Genomic DNA, 16,668 nt, shown 5'->3' on the forward strand with positions numbered 1-16,668 from the left:
GAGTGTAACTATACTTTTAATATGCGCACTACTTACTGCGCACGCAAACACCTACAATAAACCCGATATCACTCATGCACAACATCGCACCACTCGTAATTTGGCCCATAGTTTAAATAGATAATGTTCTATAAAAACTTTTTTTGCATTTCAAGTTTCAAGTTATAGGTTTTCGCTCACGTGTTACCCAGATGCGCGCATAAAGTCGAAGTTAGAATATCGTGATCACGTTAACATATACCCACAAAGAAGTCATTGGAGCAAAAAAGTGTGAAAAAAACTAATACTACTCGTGCCCAACAAATATATAAATACATTAATACACACATATAAACACACACACACATATATATATATATATATATATACAAATTTCAAAAACAGGAGCGCACTCGCCGGGTCTTAAACATATAACATTTATTTAAACAGTGACGTTTCGGGGTGGCTAGCCCCGTCCTCAGACCATTACAATAACCCAAATTAGTAATAAGACTTTTATACATTACCCTCCACCATCACCACGTACTACCGGAAGTGCCGCCGGCGTCCTGCAGAGCTCAGTGCGCAGGTCCGCCGGTTGCCATAACAACCCGGATATACCATTCTGAAATGCAAATAGAATGTTTTATAAGACACAACAAATATCTACAATTTAAATACTCATATAGTAAAAACTCATATAGTAAAAGTATTTAGTTCGCTCTCTGAGGCTACAAAATATTAGATATTGTTTTTTGCTGATATATGCCACCATGTAAACATGTACCCGGTTGTCAAGGCAACCGTTGTAATGGCATGTAATCCCTAACGGCTACAAAATATCAATCTGTAAAGTAGCGATATTGGTAACATAGTGGGATCATATGTGCATTATTGGAGAAGCAATTTGTGACAGGTCTATAACAAACTCCCCAACCGTTGTAATTCCCTTAAGCAATAAATCTTTAATGTGGTACTCAGTTGGGGCTAAGGTAATAGTACAGTATCACTAGAGCTATTGACTTCAGCTTATCAGACCATGGCTTGTTATAACCAAGTTATCTTTACAGGAAACAATGCCAATCCAATTGTGTATTTAACCCCTTGGGGGACAAAGTCCCCAAGTTGTAAATCCACCTGGACTCCTTTTTCAATAATAAATTAGCTCTATCCCCACCTCTACTCAATTTGGGTACGTGATCAATGATCACATATCTCAAATCACTAACCGTATGGCCACTCATCGCAAAATGCCTGGCAACAGGCTGTTCAGATTCCTTCTCTCTGATTGCCAATCTAATGGCCGAGCGATGGTTGGCCATACGTATGCGGAGGGTATCTACCGTCTTACCCACATAATATAAACCACATGGGCAGTGTAAGAGATAGATAATATATTCTGTGGTACACGTTACTCTATACTTAATTGTGTACTTTTTGTTAGTATGGGGATGTGTGAATGTCTTGGTATTGCTCATGCCATTGCATGTGGTGCAACCAAGGCATCTATAACACCCCACTTTAGATGATTGAAGCCAAGTGGTCTTTTTATAGCTGTCCACTGGATCCACTTTCACTAAGGAATCCCTTAGTGATCTTGCTCGTCTGTAGGTCACTCTTGGTGGTTCCATGTTTGTGAATGGCAAGGTTGGATCACTCGTCACTATATCCCATCGATCTCTTACGACTCCAGGTATTCCCTTTTTGTCTGCAGTGTATGTTGTTACATATGTCAGACAGTTCTTCGTCTCTATGGGTTTTCTTGTGCATAAAGCCTCTTCTTGCTTCATATCCCAGAATTTTTTGAGATGTTGGTCAATGTGGGTTTGTTGGTATCCTCTTTGTAGAAATCTCGCTTTCATCTCTAATAGTTGTTCTTTGGCCTTATTGGGATCACTATTGTTGCGGACTACCCTTTTGAATTGTGATACCGGTAGTGCTCGCTTGAGGCCCGCTGGGTGGCAGCTTGAAGCTTGTAATAATGAGTTTCTATCCGTGGTCTTTCGGAAGAGGGTCGTACCCAACTCATCCCCCTGGACTGAAATGCGTAGATCTAGGAAATCCACTGAGGTTTGATTATGCTCCATTTTAAACTGGAGATTTGGTAAAACCTGGTTCAGTTGCTGGAACCAATCAGAAAGTTCCTCTTCTGTGCCTTCCCAGATCAAAAACAGATCATCAATGTAGCGACGAAAGAATCGTATCCTAGTATCATTGAATAGTTCTGTTTGATGTTGTTCGAACTCAGCCATATACAGGTTGGCGTATGATGGGGCCACACTTGACCCCATCGCCGTCCCGAGCAGTTGCAAGAAGTACCTGTTCTCGAAGCGAAAGTAGTTCATTTTAAGGCAGAATTCCAAGAGTTCCAATAGCCAATCCATATCAGGACCTACATAGGGAAATCTATAAAGGTGATTACGTATAGCCTCTATACCTTGTTGGTGTGGAATCACTGTATAGAGGCTCACCACGTCAAGTGTGACTAGGTACTCAGTTCCCTTTAATCCTCTGATGTTCTTTAATTCCTTAATTAAGGAGATAGAGTCCAATAGGAATGATGGCATATTGTGGACAATGGGTTGCAGTATAGAGTCTAGATATGCTGCAATTGGCTGTAAATGGGGACGGCGATGGGGTCAAGTGTGGCCCCATCATACGCCAACCTGTATATGGCTGAGTTCGAACAACATCAAACAGAACTATTCAATGATACTAGGATATGATTCTTTCGTCGCTACATTGATGATCTGTTTTTGATCTGGGAAGGCACAGAAGAGGAACTTTCTGATTGGTTCCAGCAACTGAACCAGGTTTTACCAAATCTCCAGTTTAAAATGGAGCATAACCAAACCTCAGTGGATTTCCTAGATCTACGCATTTCAGTCCAGGGGGATGAGTTGGGTACGACCCTCTTCCGAAAGACCACGGATAGAAACTCATTATTACAAGCTTCAAGCTGCCACCCAGCGGGCCTCAAGCGAGCACTACCGGTATCACAATTCAAAAGGGTAGTCCGCAACAATAGTGATCCCAATAAGGCCAAAGAACAACTATTAGAGATGAAAGCGAGATTTCTACAAAGAGGATACCAACAAACCCACATTGACCAACATCTCAAAAAATTCTGGGATATGAAGCAAGAAGAGGCTTTATGCACAAGAAAACCCATAGAGACGAAGAACTGTCTGACATATGTAACAACATACACTGCAGACAAAAAGGGAATACCTGGAGTCGTAAGAGATCGATGGGATATAGTGACGAGTGATCCAACCTTGCCATTCACAAACATGGAACCACCAAGAGTGACCTACAGACGAGCAAGATCACTAAGGGATTCCTTAGTGAAAGTGGATCCAGTGGACAGCTATAAAAAGACCACTTGGCTTCAATCATCTAAAGTGGGGTGTTATAGATGCCTTGGTTGCACCACATGCAATGGCATGAGCAATACCAAGACATTCACACATCCCCATACTAACAAAAAGTACACAATTAAGTATAGAGTAACGTGTACCACAGAATATATTATCTATCTCTTACACTGCCCATGTGGTTTATATTATGTGGGTAAGACGGTAGATACCCTCCGCATACGTATGGCCAACCATCGCTCGGCCATTAGATTGGCAATCAGAGAGAAGGAATCTGAACAGCCTGTTGCCAGGCATTTTGCGATGAGTGGCCACACGGTTAGTGATTTGAGATATGTGATCATTGATCACGTACCCAAATTGAGTAGAGGTGGGGATAGAGCTAATTTATTATTGAAAAAGGAGTCCAGGTGGATTTACAACTTGGGGACTTTGTCCCCCAAGGGGTTAAATACACAATTGGATTGGCATTGTTTCCTGTAAAGATAACTTGGTTATAACAAGCCATGGTCTGATAAGCTGAAGTCAATAGCTCTAGTGACACTGTACTATTACCTTAGCCCCAACTGAGTACCACATTAAAGATTTATTGCTTAAGGGAATTACAACGGTTGGGGAGTTTGTTATAGACCTGTCACAAATTGCTTCTCCAATAATGCACATATGATCCCACTATGTTACCAATATCGCTACTTTACAGATTGATATTTTGTAGCCGTTAGGGATTACATGCCATTACAACGGTTGCCTTGACAACCGGGTACATGTTTACATGGTGGCATATATCAGCAAAAAACAATATCTAATATTTTGTAGCCTCAGAGAGCGAACTAAATACTTTTACTATATGAGTTTTTACTATATGAGTATTTAAATTGTAGATATTTGTTGTGTCTTATAAAACATTCTATTTGCATTTCAGAATGGTATATCCGGGTTGTTATGGCAACCGGCGGACCTGCGCACTGAGCTCTGCAGGACGCCGGTGGCACTTCCGGTAGTACGTGGTGATGGTGGAGGGTAATGTATAAAAGTCTTATTACTAATTTGGGTTATTGTAATGGTCTGAGGACGGGGCTAGCCACCCCGAAACGTCACTGTTTAAATAAATGTTATATGTTTAAGACCCGGCGAGTATGCTCCTGTTTTTGAAATTTGTATGCTATTGAATTGAATGCACCCCGGGCAACAACTTCTAAATGTGTGTGCAGTGCCCTATGGACATTGAATATATATATATATACATACATATCTAAACATGTATATGTATGTATCGCTATGTTTAAGCCCTTTGCCTGCCAGAGACCTCACATCTTGAGCCCTTATAACTTTTTTGAGCAATTTTTTTAAACTATTTTTTAACAGTGTTATTATGATTATAACCGTACTTAGTAATGCATTTTTGATGTGTTTTATGAAACTTTTCTGTTTTGCGAAACAGTTAACCAGAACTCTGAGGACTTAATCGACCGCATATACTTTCAACTTGTAATACGAGCGCTACACCCAACAAGCGCAAACACCCACGATAAACCCCTTTTTGTTTGCGCGTAACTGTTAGCCAGCCACTCGAAATCTGGCCCTTTATGTACAACACACTTATTGCTTTAACAGCATATTACTAACCTTTTGTCTCTGCTAAATTATCACATTTGGGGCCTGATAATTATAAACTTGCCACACAAAATAGTTTGGATTTTTTTTTACACCTTATATTCTAATGTTTTAAACATTTTAGAAACACAAATTTTACATTTAGAGACTCCTTCTTCACATACAGAAACCTGCATAGTGAGATAAAAGTCTTTAAACGTAAAATTTGTGTTTCTAAACATTTTTGAGGGACCTCGCCATACAAGTGAGCTTTCTTATCTCGCCTCGGATGAGAGATTTGGTCATTGGGCCCTTTATTTATTTTTCTTTCTAATAACTGTTTTATGAATTCCTATCTTTCTTGTGAGTCAAAAATTGTGGCAATATAGAGCACATATGATTTTTAGTACTTTGTATAACATTATAAAGTTAAAGGGGCAGTCTAGTCCAAAACAAACTTTCATTATTCAGAATTTTAAACAATTTTCTAATTTACTTCTATCACCAATTTTGCTTTGTTCTCTTGGTATTCTTAGTTGAAAACTAAATCTAGGAGGTTCATATGCTAATTTCTAAGCCCTTGAAGGTCGCCTCTTAGCTCAGGGCATTTTGACAGTTTTTCACCACTAGAGGGTGTTCGTTCACGTGCGTCATATAGATAACAATGTGCAAACGCACGTGGAGTTCCTAGGAGCCACCACTGAATGGCTACAATGCAAGTCTATCAAAAGAACTGAAATAAGGGGGCAGTTTGCAGAGGCTTAGATATAAGATAATCACAGAGGTAAAAATGGTATTAATATAACTGTGTTGGTTATGCAAAATTAGGGAATGGGTAATAAAGGGATTATCTATCTTTTAAAACAATAAATATTCTGGTGTAGACGGTCCCTTTAAGGTCATCAATACTATCCTAAGTAGGCAAACATAATTTTCTATGTAAACAGTAAGGTTTATAAATAAACTTTAACTACAAACTCAAAATATATAGCAATATTTGAAAATCAATCACTAGAGTTTTACTAAGTATAATAACTCATCATTACACCCCAAAATACCCCTAGAATAATAAGCAACAATAACAAACTACCTTATTGATTATAATATGTATGCTAACAAACTACTTTTTATTATTCGTTTTATCAGTACTAAGAGTAAACTAAAACTCATTTTAGATAGATAATAGATAGATATTTGACAAGTGATTTATTTTGTTTAGAAAACACTATCACTGAAAAACATGGCTTTGCTATGGTTTATTAGAAGAATAAATGTAAAACTACATTTGTTAATCTTATATTTGGCAAAATGTAAAAAAAAATATTTTAAAACATTTTATTGTGTCTTATGTGCCAAATGTAAGAGAAAGACAGCTCACTGGTAACATATTAATGCAACTGCAGGTGATGATGCACTGAGGAAATATATTTACTTGCTGGGTGAAGGAATAGAAAGAGGAGACAGAGGGAACGAGGGGAGATAAGAGACAGAAGAGGAAAATAAAAAGAGCATGTAACAGACATAAGGAGTATTGATTGGGAGAGATAGTGACATTTCAGTACAGCAGAAGAGGTTCTTCCATATTCTTTATTTGTTTTTCTCTAAAATGTTACCTTAAAATATAGTATGTCTTATAATCAGGTGCATCTTATATGCCAAAATATATTATTTTGTTAAGTATATGAGTAAGAAGAAATACGTTGTGATATACAAATATACCTCTTTTTAATGAAAATGATTATATAACAATAAAAACACAGATTTCTATGTATTTCAATTATCCTTTTAAAATAAGGGATATTATGAGATTATTAGATAGCAGACATTGTTTAAAACTGATTTCTCAGTTAAGGACAGGAGGGGGTTGTATTCTATAATAGTTGGATGTTTTGAATTTATTTATTTTGCTAAAGTACAAAAATAAATGACTTGCATTTGCTTAGTAATATAACACCTGGACTACATTTATTTGTTAAATACTAACCTCTTCTAGTCGCCATCTGTTTATAAGTCTTAAATATGCCCCCGGTCTTCCAGTAAATCTTTAAAAATAAAAGATAAATAATAACACACACACATTTACAAGTTATGATTATGCAGTAACATTAACGTACATATACTGTAAACAAATTTCTAGAAATAAAAAGTACAATATGGTCCTATTGTCCCTTTGATAAAGCAGTATTGATTTAGCTGAATTTTACGTTTGTTTCATATGTTCTATTGAGGTTGCAGTGTGGATGTCACAGTATTCACTAATCTGTTTGTATAACAGATGTCATTCAACTGTTTTCTATGACATACTGCAAGAACAAACCATAAATCATCCCCCAGTTTGGTACACAAATGCAAGAGAAGGAATTAGTCCATTTAATTTATTGCTTTAAAAGTTTAAATTTGATATGACAGACAGGGCTCAAAACAAATCTACCTTCCACTGTGAAAAGCTTATGATCATTGTAATAAGTTCATATATATTTGAATAAATACTGCAGAATTAAAGGGACATTATACACTCATTGTTTCTTTGCATAAATGTTTTGTAGATGATCTATTTATATAGCCCATAAAGTTTTTTTTTTTTGTTTTTTTTTTTAAATGTAAAGTTTTGCTTATTTTTAAATAACATTGCTCTAATTTTCAGACTCCTAATCAAGCCCCAAAGTTTTATGAGAATACCGTCAGCTACCTACTCCACCAGCTTGCTCCTGTTTGTGTAAAGGGTCTTTTCATATGCAAAAGAAGGGGGAGGGTCTTATTTCCCACTTGCATTAGGCTTTCCAGCTACCTTTGCAACAGAGCTAAACTGAGAGCTTCTAAGTAAGTTTTGAAAGAGTTTTATACTGGATTTTTATATCAGTATCTGTGCGTATTCTTTATAGTAGTGTCTATTACATGCAGTTATATGAAAATGAGTGTACACTGTCCCTTTAATCTATGATAAAAACTGCATTCATTATTTAAAAAGGAAAGTAACTCATTGTTATTACAAGATCTGTATAAAGTCCTGCAATACACTAACATACTAAGAGAGTTCAAAATGTTTTGAATGCCTTAAATGGACATGAAACAATTTTTTTTTTCTTTCATGATTTAGAAAGAGCATGCGATTTTTAAAAATGTACTTTTATTATTTAATTTGCTTCATTCTCTTGATATCCTTTGTTGGAAATGCATATCTAAATAGGCTCAGTGGCTGCTGATTGGTGGCTGCACATAGATGCCTCGTGTGATTGGCTCACCCATATGCATAGCTATTTCTTTAACAAAGGATATCAGAAGAATGAAGCAAACTAAATAGAAGTAAATTAGAATGTTTTTTAAAATTGTATTCTCTATCTGAATCATGAAAGAAAAATGTTGGGTTCCATGTCCCTTTAATAACTTTTTGCTGCAACTGTTGCTCAGCCAAACTCCATTAACCACTTGCCTTATTTGGAGAAGCCAGCGGGGCATTGTTACTGGAGAAGAAACAGTTAGCTATGATCATTATGATTGCTTTGTTTTGCAGTTCTTATCACCTCTGCTAAAGACAATTGTTTTACACTAAAATATACTATGTTCTGTGTTAAAAGACAACATAAAGGTAATTTAAGTCAAAGAGCCTGCAATAAGTCATATTTTATAATTTTATTATAATAGCTAATATTATGCCGAATGACAGAAACATAGATTTTGATGGCAGATAAGAGTCATAGGCCCAACAAGTCTGCCCAATATTTCCTAAAAGAATCAAACGTATCTAGTGCGTAGAATAGCCTTATGCTTATTACAGGCATTTTTAAAGTGACCCCAGTGTTTATCACTACCACCTCTTGAGGAAGTTTATTCCATGAATCAATCACCCTTTCTGTAAAGAAGAGCTTCCTCAAATTACTCCCCTTCAGTATGAGAATAGACTGCTCTGTATGTGGCTTGTAAAAGGCACATTATTATAACAAATTACAGCTTTGCATTAATAATGTCCATTTAAGACACAGCAGCTGCTTAAATAATGTCCTACCTGCCATTATTATCTGTGATGCAGTGGAGTTTGACTTCCTTAAAGGACCACTAAATACAGCAGAATTTATGCAATAGCACTTGCTTTGAATTTGAAATGTGCAGTAGAATATTTTCTGCCAAGTTCCAAACTTAAAGGGACATGAAACTCAAAATGTTTCTTTCATGATTCAAATAGAGAATATAATTTTAAACAACTTTCCAATTTACTTCTATTATTTAATTTGCTTCTTTCTCTTGTTATCCTTTGCTGAAAAGTTTATCTAGGCAAGCTCATGAGCAGCAGAGAACCTATGTTCTAGCTGTTGATTGGTGGCTGCATATATATATATCGTTTGTGATTGGCTCACCCATGTGTTCAGTTAGAAACCATTAGTGCATTGCTGCTCCTTCAACAAATGATACCAAGAGAATGAAATAAATTAGACAATAGAAGTAAATTAGAAAGTTGTTTAAAATTGTATTCTATATCTAAATCATGAAAGAAAAAATTTGGTTTCATGTCCCTTTAATCTTATTCTCCTTCCCCTGCATCATGTGACATCAATCAGCCAATAAAAAATGCATATACAGATATAATATGTACTTTTGCACATTCTAAGTAGGAGCTGGAGCCTCGGAAAGTGTGCACATGAAAAGAATATACACATTTTGATAATGGAAGTATACTGGAAAGTATTAAAGGGACAGTAAGCGCCTTGATATTTTTATATAAAATGCTTAGTTATGTGTCAAGAAACAACTTTGTAATATACTTTCATTATTTTTATGCCCCCTTTTCATACAATTTAGTTCTAAAAAATAGATTTTCTAATTTGGAGAAGCACCATGTTGATTGATCAAGGCTAACCCTACTACATAACTCCCCAATTGGCTTTAACTGATAACTGCAAAACAATGTATTTCATACTAACATTATAATCACTGTTATCTTTTGTGTCTTCCCAGATTGGCTCCTCCAAATAAGTCAAATAATGGCTATTAAAAAACAGTTGCAGCAAACACAATGTTAATTTGTTATTCCACCAGTTATTGATGTCTGAACGCTTGCTAAATTCAAATGTTAGTATTGTGTTGTTTAAAAATGAATATGAACTTATTTTATTTGCATTATTCAAGGTCTGAAAACACTGTATCTGTATTGTTATTTTGACCAGTTGTTATTTTTTGCAAATAAATCAACATAAACGCAAAATGTATATTTGGAGTTTGGGAGAAATGTCAGTAGTTCATAGAAAAAAACAAAACTGTACATTTTAGTCAAACACATACTTATAAATAGTAAAACCAGAGAAACTGATAATTGTGCAGTGGTCTCATTATTTTCCAGAGCTGTATATATATATATATATATATATATATATATATATATATATATATATATATATATATATATACACACCTGCTCTGATCTAAATAGTCGTCCTGTAACATGAGGGCTAAAAACATACGTACGCAGCATGCACTCTAGCAGACAAAGCACAATTTCCAGAGGTAAATTACAGGAAAACCAGGAAATAATAAATGTGCATTATATTAATTTTGAACTCACTGTCCTGCTAAGTCACTTTAAATATTTAATTAAGAATCTAGTGATCAAAAACTCACTGGCATTGAAAAACATAACACAGAATCTTTGCAGTCTTATTTTGAGCATATTTTGTAATGTATGTCCCTTTTATTCAAATATAGAAACCTTCATAGCTAGATTAACAGCTCACAAGGTAAAATTTGCCTTTCTAAAATTATTTTAGGGACCTCACAGTACTGGCAAGACTTAGATCATTGGGCTCTAAATCTAAAAAGAGTAAAGGGACATAAAACCCTTTTTTTTTCTTTCATGGCTCAGATATCTTTGTTGAAGGAGAAGCAATTCACTTCTGGGACCTAGATTAATCCTCTGAGTAAGCCATTGATAAGAGGCATATATGTGCAGTCAACAAGTAGCAGCTAGCTCACAGTAGTTCACTGCTGCTCCTGAGTATATCTAGATATCTTTTAAAAAAAATAAATTAAGAGGTTGAACCAAATTAGATAGTTTAAAATTCTATTTTCTATCAGAATCATGAAAGTTTAATTTAAACTTAAAGGGACACTGAACCTAATTTTTTTTCTTTTGTAATTCAGAAAGAGCATGTAATTTTAAGCAACTTTCTAATTTACTCCTATTATCAATTTTTCTTCGTTCTCTTGCTATCATTATTTGAAAAAGAAGGCATCTAAGCTTTTTTTTTGGTTTCAGTACTCTGGACAGCACTTTTTTATTGGTGGATGAATTTATCCACCAATCAGCAAGGACAACCCAGGTTGTTCACCAAAAATGGGCCGGCATCTAAACTTACATTCTTGCATTTCAAATAAAGATACCAAGAGAATGAAGAAAATTTGATAATAGGAGTAAATTAGAAAGTTGCTTAAAATTTCATGCTCAAACTGAATCACGGAAGAAAATTTTTGGGTACAGTTTCCCTTTAACTGTTCCTTTAAAGTTCGCCACATCTGCTTTGTTCATGAGCCTGGAGGACAGGCAGTGGCTAGTGAGATACCCATGTACATAAATGATTGGTTATACAGGAGATTTTCTTACCTTCCGAGGAAGAAGGCTATGTAAAATGTTGAGCTGTTCAGATTGACAAACTGAAAAAGAAACATTTTCAAAGTAAAGCTGTTCTCCCACTCTGATTCAGTACGTGGTTGTTCTGTGGGTAAAAAAATGTGCAGAACTGTAGATTTCAGAATATTTTACCATTTAGCAGAACTAGTCAGTGTTAAATCTCTTTTTTCATTTTTTTATATTTAAAAATCAGTGATTGTGTGTGTAAAACAGTGTTTATTAATAATATTTGAATAACAGTAATGACACCACAACATGTTGCTTCTAACAGACTGGAAAATATAAAAAAATATGAAACTTTCATATAACAAATTCAAATTAATTTAAATGAGGCCCAATGTCAAATCTGTGCCTGTATTCTCATCTGGAGTGGCAAGAAGGTACGTCAGGTTCTTAACATTTTAGTAGGGGTCAAGCACATAGTGACAGAATATAATTTGTTAAAATACATAAAAAAATAAACTCATCTAATGTGATAGAGTAGTTTTTAATTTCATTTAAAACCCCTTTATATAACATAAAATGTAAAGTATTTTGAAGCTTCTCCAAGAAATTAATCCATGTTCTGCAACCCCTGAGTTTAATTTTGTCAATCCAAATTGATATTGAATTAGTAAAATTGACATTTTAATAGATATATTGTTTTTATAGAAACATAGATATTGACGGCAGACAAGAGCCAGCAAGTCTGCCCGATATTACCTAACAGTATAAACTTATCTAGTTCGTAGGATAGCCTTATTCTTGTCCCAGGTATTTTTAAAGTCCCCCACAGTGTTTGTTGCTACTACCTCTTGAGGAAGTTTATTCTATAAATCAATCACTCTTTCCGTAAAGAAGTGCTTCCTCAAATTACTCCTGAATCTACTACCCTTTAGCTTGAGATCATGACCCTTTGTTCTTGAATTTTCCTTTTTATGTAAAATACCCACAGCCTCAGTTTTATTAAACCCTTTAACATACTTGAAAGTTGCGATCATATCACCTCTTTCCCTTCTCTCCTCTAAGCTATACATATTTAGGTAATTGAGCCTATCCTGGTAAGTATTATTTTTTTAGATCATGTACCATTTTGGTAACCCTCCTTTGCACAGATTCAAGTTTGTTAATATCCTTCTGAAGATATGGGGGCCAAATTATCAAGCTCCGAATGGAGCTTGATGCCCCTGTTTGTGCGCGAGACTTCAGGTTTGCCGATAACAGCAAAGATCGCTGCTCCATAACTGATCCGCTGCCTCTGATGCTGCGGTCTGCAATCTGCATGATCCTATACGATTGGGCTGATTGATACCCCCTGCTAGCGGCCGATTGGCCGCGATTCTGCAGGGGGCGGCATTGCACAAGCAGGTAAACTGCTTGTGCAATGTTAAATGCCGACAGCGTATGCTGTCTGCATTTAGCGATGTCTGTCAGACATGATACTCTACAGCATATCATGTCGGACACACATTGAAAAAGTGACCCCATAGCCTCCAGAACTGCACACAATACTCAAGATGAGGCCTAACTAATCTGAACTGTAAAGTGGCATAAGAACCTTACTATTTCTGCTGCAAATACCTCTACCAATACATGCAAGCATTCTGCTGGCCCTACTCGCTATGATACTACATTGTTTACCAAATTTTAAATCATCTGAAATAATAATTCCCATGTCTCGTTCCTCATTTGTAACAGTCAGTAAAGTGTCACTGAGTCTGTAATTAACATTTGGATTTTTCTTCCCTAAATGCATAATTTTACACTGTGATAAACTTTAGATCCCAGAAATTTGTCCAATCCTCCAATTGTTTTATATCACTTCTCATTTTGTCTACCCCACCTGGAACATCCACTCTGTTACACATTTTTGTATCATCTGCAAACAGACATACTTTCCCCTGTAGCCCTTTGCTTATATCACAAATACATATGTTAAACAAAACAGGCCCCAGAACTGACCCCTGAGGAACACCACTAGTAACAGCCCCCTCTGCTGAATGTACTCCATTTACTAAGACACTTTGTTTTCTGTCCTTAAAGGGACATTAAACCTAAATTTTATCTTTCATAATTCAGATAAAGAATGCAATTTTAATAAATTTTCTAAGTTACTTCTATTATCTAATTTGCTTCATTATTCAGATATCCTTTGTTAAGAAAAAGCAATGCACATGGATGAGCCAATCACACAAGGCATCTATGAGAAGCCACCAATCAGTATCTACTGAGCCTATCTAGATATGCTTTTCAGCAAATGATATCTAGAGAATGAAGCAAATTAGATAATAGAAGTAAATTAGAAAGTTGTTTAAAATTGCATGCTCTTCCTAAATCGTGAAATAAAGATTTTGGGTTCCATGTCCCTTTAAGCCAGCATTCCACCCAGTTCACAATTTTTGAGTCTAGACCAAGGAGATACAGTTTGTGAACTAGTTTGTTGTGTGAGATGGTGTCAAATGCTTTGCTGAAATCTAGATATGCTACATCAACTGCTCCACCCTTGTCTAATACTTTTGTTACATAATCAAAGAAGTCAATTAGATTAGTCGGACATGATCTTCCTGAAGTAAAACCATTTTGGTCCTCTAAATTGTTTGTCATAATTCTTTCTTTTAAGAGGCTTTCCATTAATTTCCCTACTACTGAAGTTAAACTAACTGAACCATGAAAATTTAATTTTGACTATTATGTCCCTTTAATGTTGCTGTGAATATGTTTTTAGGATATAAGTCAGAACAGAAATAAATATTGAAAACTTGATACTTACACAATCGACTAATTTGAATAATTTCATTTAATAAGGGTAACATTTATCAAAGTGAAAATAAGGAAATTCTCATGTTTATCACCAAACAAAAAAACCCTCACAAATTATATTCCCATATTTATAAAGGATTATGTGCCAATATGTGCAAACCAATCAACTCATGTCTTTAATATATGCAAATAAATTGTACTAATCTCTATTGGCATTTGGAAATGCCCATCTTTATTCGCAGTGCTCACATATTTAAGAAAAGTGGCGCATGTAACATTCACTCTTTTGAATTTCGCCAATTTGTAGGTTGCAAGGTAGTGAAAGAGAAAGAGCAATATTGTTGTTTTTCCAGAATTTCAATGTAGTTTTTTTTTTTTCTTTCCATAATGGCAATATTTGGATTTAGAAATCACCCAAAAGTCGCTATAAAATATAAAAAATATAAGGAACAATAAAAGATTGCAAAGAAAGAAAAAGCGACTCGAAAAGGCCGAACATAATCTTACAGCACAAAAAACAATAACCGTTTTCTCAAATAATGGTAAAATAAACAGGTTGAATAAAAGAAACTTTATTAATTTCCTTCCCGCACTTACATCACGTGATAACATTAATCTTTGTTAATCGGATTAATAATTATTACAATTTCCTATTACAAAACTAGTGTATACCGCATGATTAATAAATAAAGAAAATAGAGTTCTGCTACAGGAAATTTGTTTGCTTATCGCAATTTCCATTTGAAGATAACAAGGTTTTTTTATTAATATCTGCATACTGAATGCAATCTGCCGCAATTGTGCTTGTGACTTTTTAGTTGCATTATTTCACACTTTGATACATTTTGACCATTGACAAAGCCGGTTATTGTGAAACAGGTTAGGGACCCTAGGGTATTGGTGAGGAGTCCTAGGAGCTCCTGTGTTTTAAATGGCCTTAGACTACCCCATTTAGTATACTTATTTGCTCATTAGGTGGAGCGTTTGATTGATTTCAGTTCACATTAAGATAGCTACTATGGGACTTTGCTTAAAGGGACACTAAACCCCCAAAATTTCTTTCTTGATTCAGGTAGAAAATACAATTTTAAATAACTTTTCAAATTACTTCTATTATCTAATTTGCTTCATTCTTAAGATATCCTTTGCTGAAGAAATAGCAATTCACATGGATGAGCCAATCACAAGAGGCATCTATCTACCAATCAGCAGCTACTGAGCATATCTAGATATGCTTTTCAGCAAAGAATACCAAAAGAATGAAGCAAATTAGATAATAGAAGTAAATTAGAAAGTTGTTTAAAATTGCATTCTCTATCTAAATCATGAAAAAAAAGGGCTACATGTCCCTTTAACTTGACTCTAAATATTTTGATACACATGTAAACCAGTTCTAACACTCAGATTATATTACGCGGCTATTCCACAAGTAGTGAGCTGCGATACACTATACCAACATATTCAGTCGCTTTGTTTAAGCCTTTTATTTAGGCACATATTTGATCGTGTATCAGCACAACTTAACGTCTTACATTGTTGAAGCTATCTATGGTACTGTAAGGGTACATTATAATCAGTAAAGGTATCATTTGCTCAAATTATGTATGATGACCACTAAACCTCTCTATGTATTTGAGAACTTTAATATGGATAATGATGTATAAGCACATACTATTGACATTATAATGGAATCCAGGTGCATCTCATATTGCAGTTCAGAGTATATCCAATTGCAAATTAACCAGCTATAGACCTCGTGTGCTGGGTACTGCAGAGTTAATTTGAAGCTATTTATATCAAACGGTTAGCAATTCACTCCACTACTATTACTACATATTACACTACGGGAGGTACTGAAGTGTGTTTTTAAATATGCGCTTTCCTATTTTATTTACAACTTATTAAAAGTTAGGTTTTATTATTATGTGATCCACATCTTCTATATTCTATGCTGTTGTTTAAATTGAATCAGCTATTTAGCTGAATAACGTTTTCTAATAACCTATGGGTTATATAAGTGTATTTCTTTCAAGAGTTGGTCCTTTCCCTCTCTTAAAGGGACATAATACTCATATGCTAAATCACTTGAAACTGATGCAGTATAACTGTAAAAAACTGACAAGAAAATATCACCTGAGCATCTCTATGTAAAAAAAAAAGGAAGATATTTTACCTCACAAATTCCTCAGCTCAGCAGAGTAAGTTTTGTGTAAAAAAAAAAAACAGAATTTATGCTTACCTGATAAATTACTTTCTCTTGTGGTGTATCCAGTCCACGGATTCATCCTTTACTTGTGGGATATTCTCCTTCCCTACATGAAGTGGCAAAGAGAGCACACAGCAGAGCTGTCCATATAGCTCCCC

At 35.1% G+C, this 16,668-nt stretch overlaps 1 protein-coding gene across 1 annotated transcript in view; it reads right to left on the minus strand.

Moving 5' to 3' along the window:
• Positions 1-16,668, minus strand: part of ANO4 (anoctamin 4) — a 675,069-nt gene that overhangs the window by 93,245 nt on the left and 565,156 nt on the right. The window contains 2 exon segments of the mRNA XM_053719254.1: positions 6,934-6,991; positions 11,539-11,650. Of these exon segments, the coding sequence (XP_053575229.1) occupies positions 6,934-6,991; positions 11,539-11,650 (170 nt within the window).

This window comes from Bombina bombina, chromosome 6 (genome assembly GCF_027579735.1).
Source record: "Bombina bombina isolate aBomBom1 chromosome 6, aBomBom1.pri, whole genome shotgun sequence".
Classification (NCBI taxonomy): domain Eukaryota; kingdom Metazoa; phylum Chordata; class Amphibia; order Anura; family Bombinatoridae; genus Bombina; species Bombina bombina.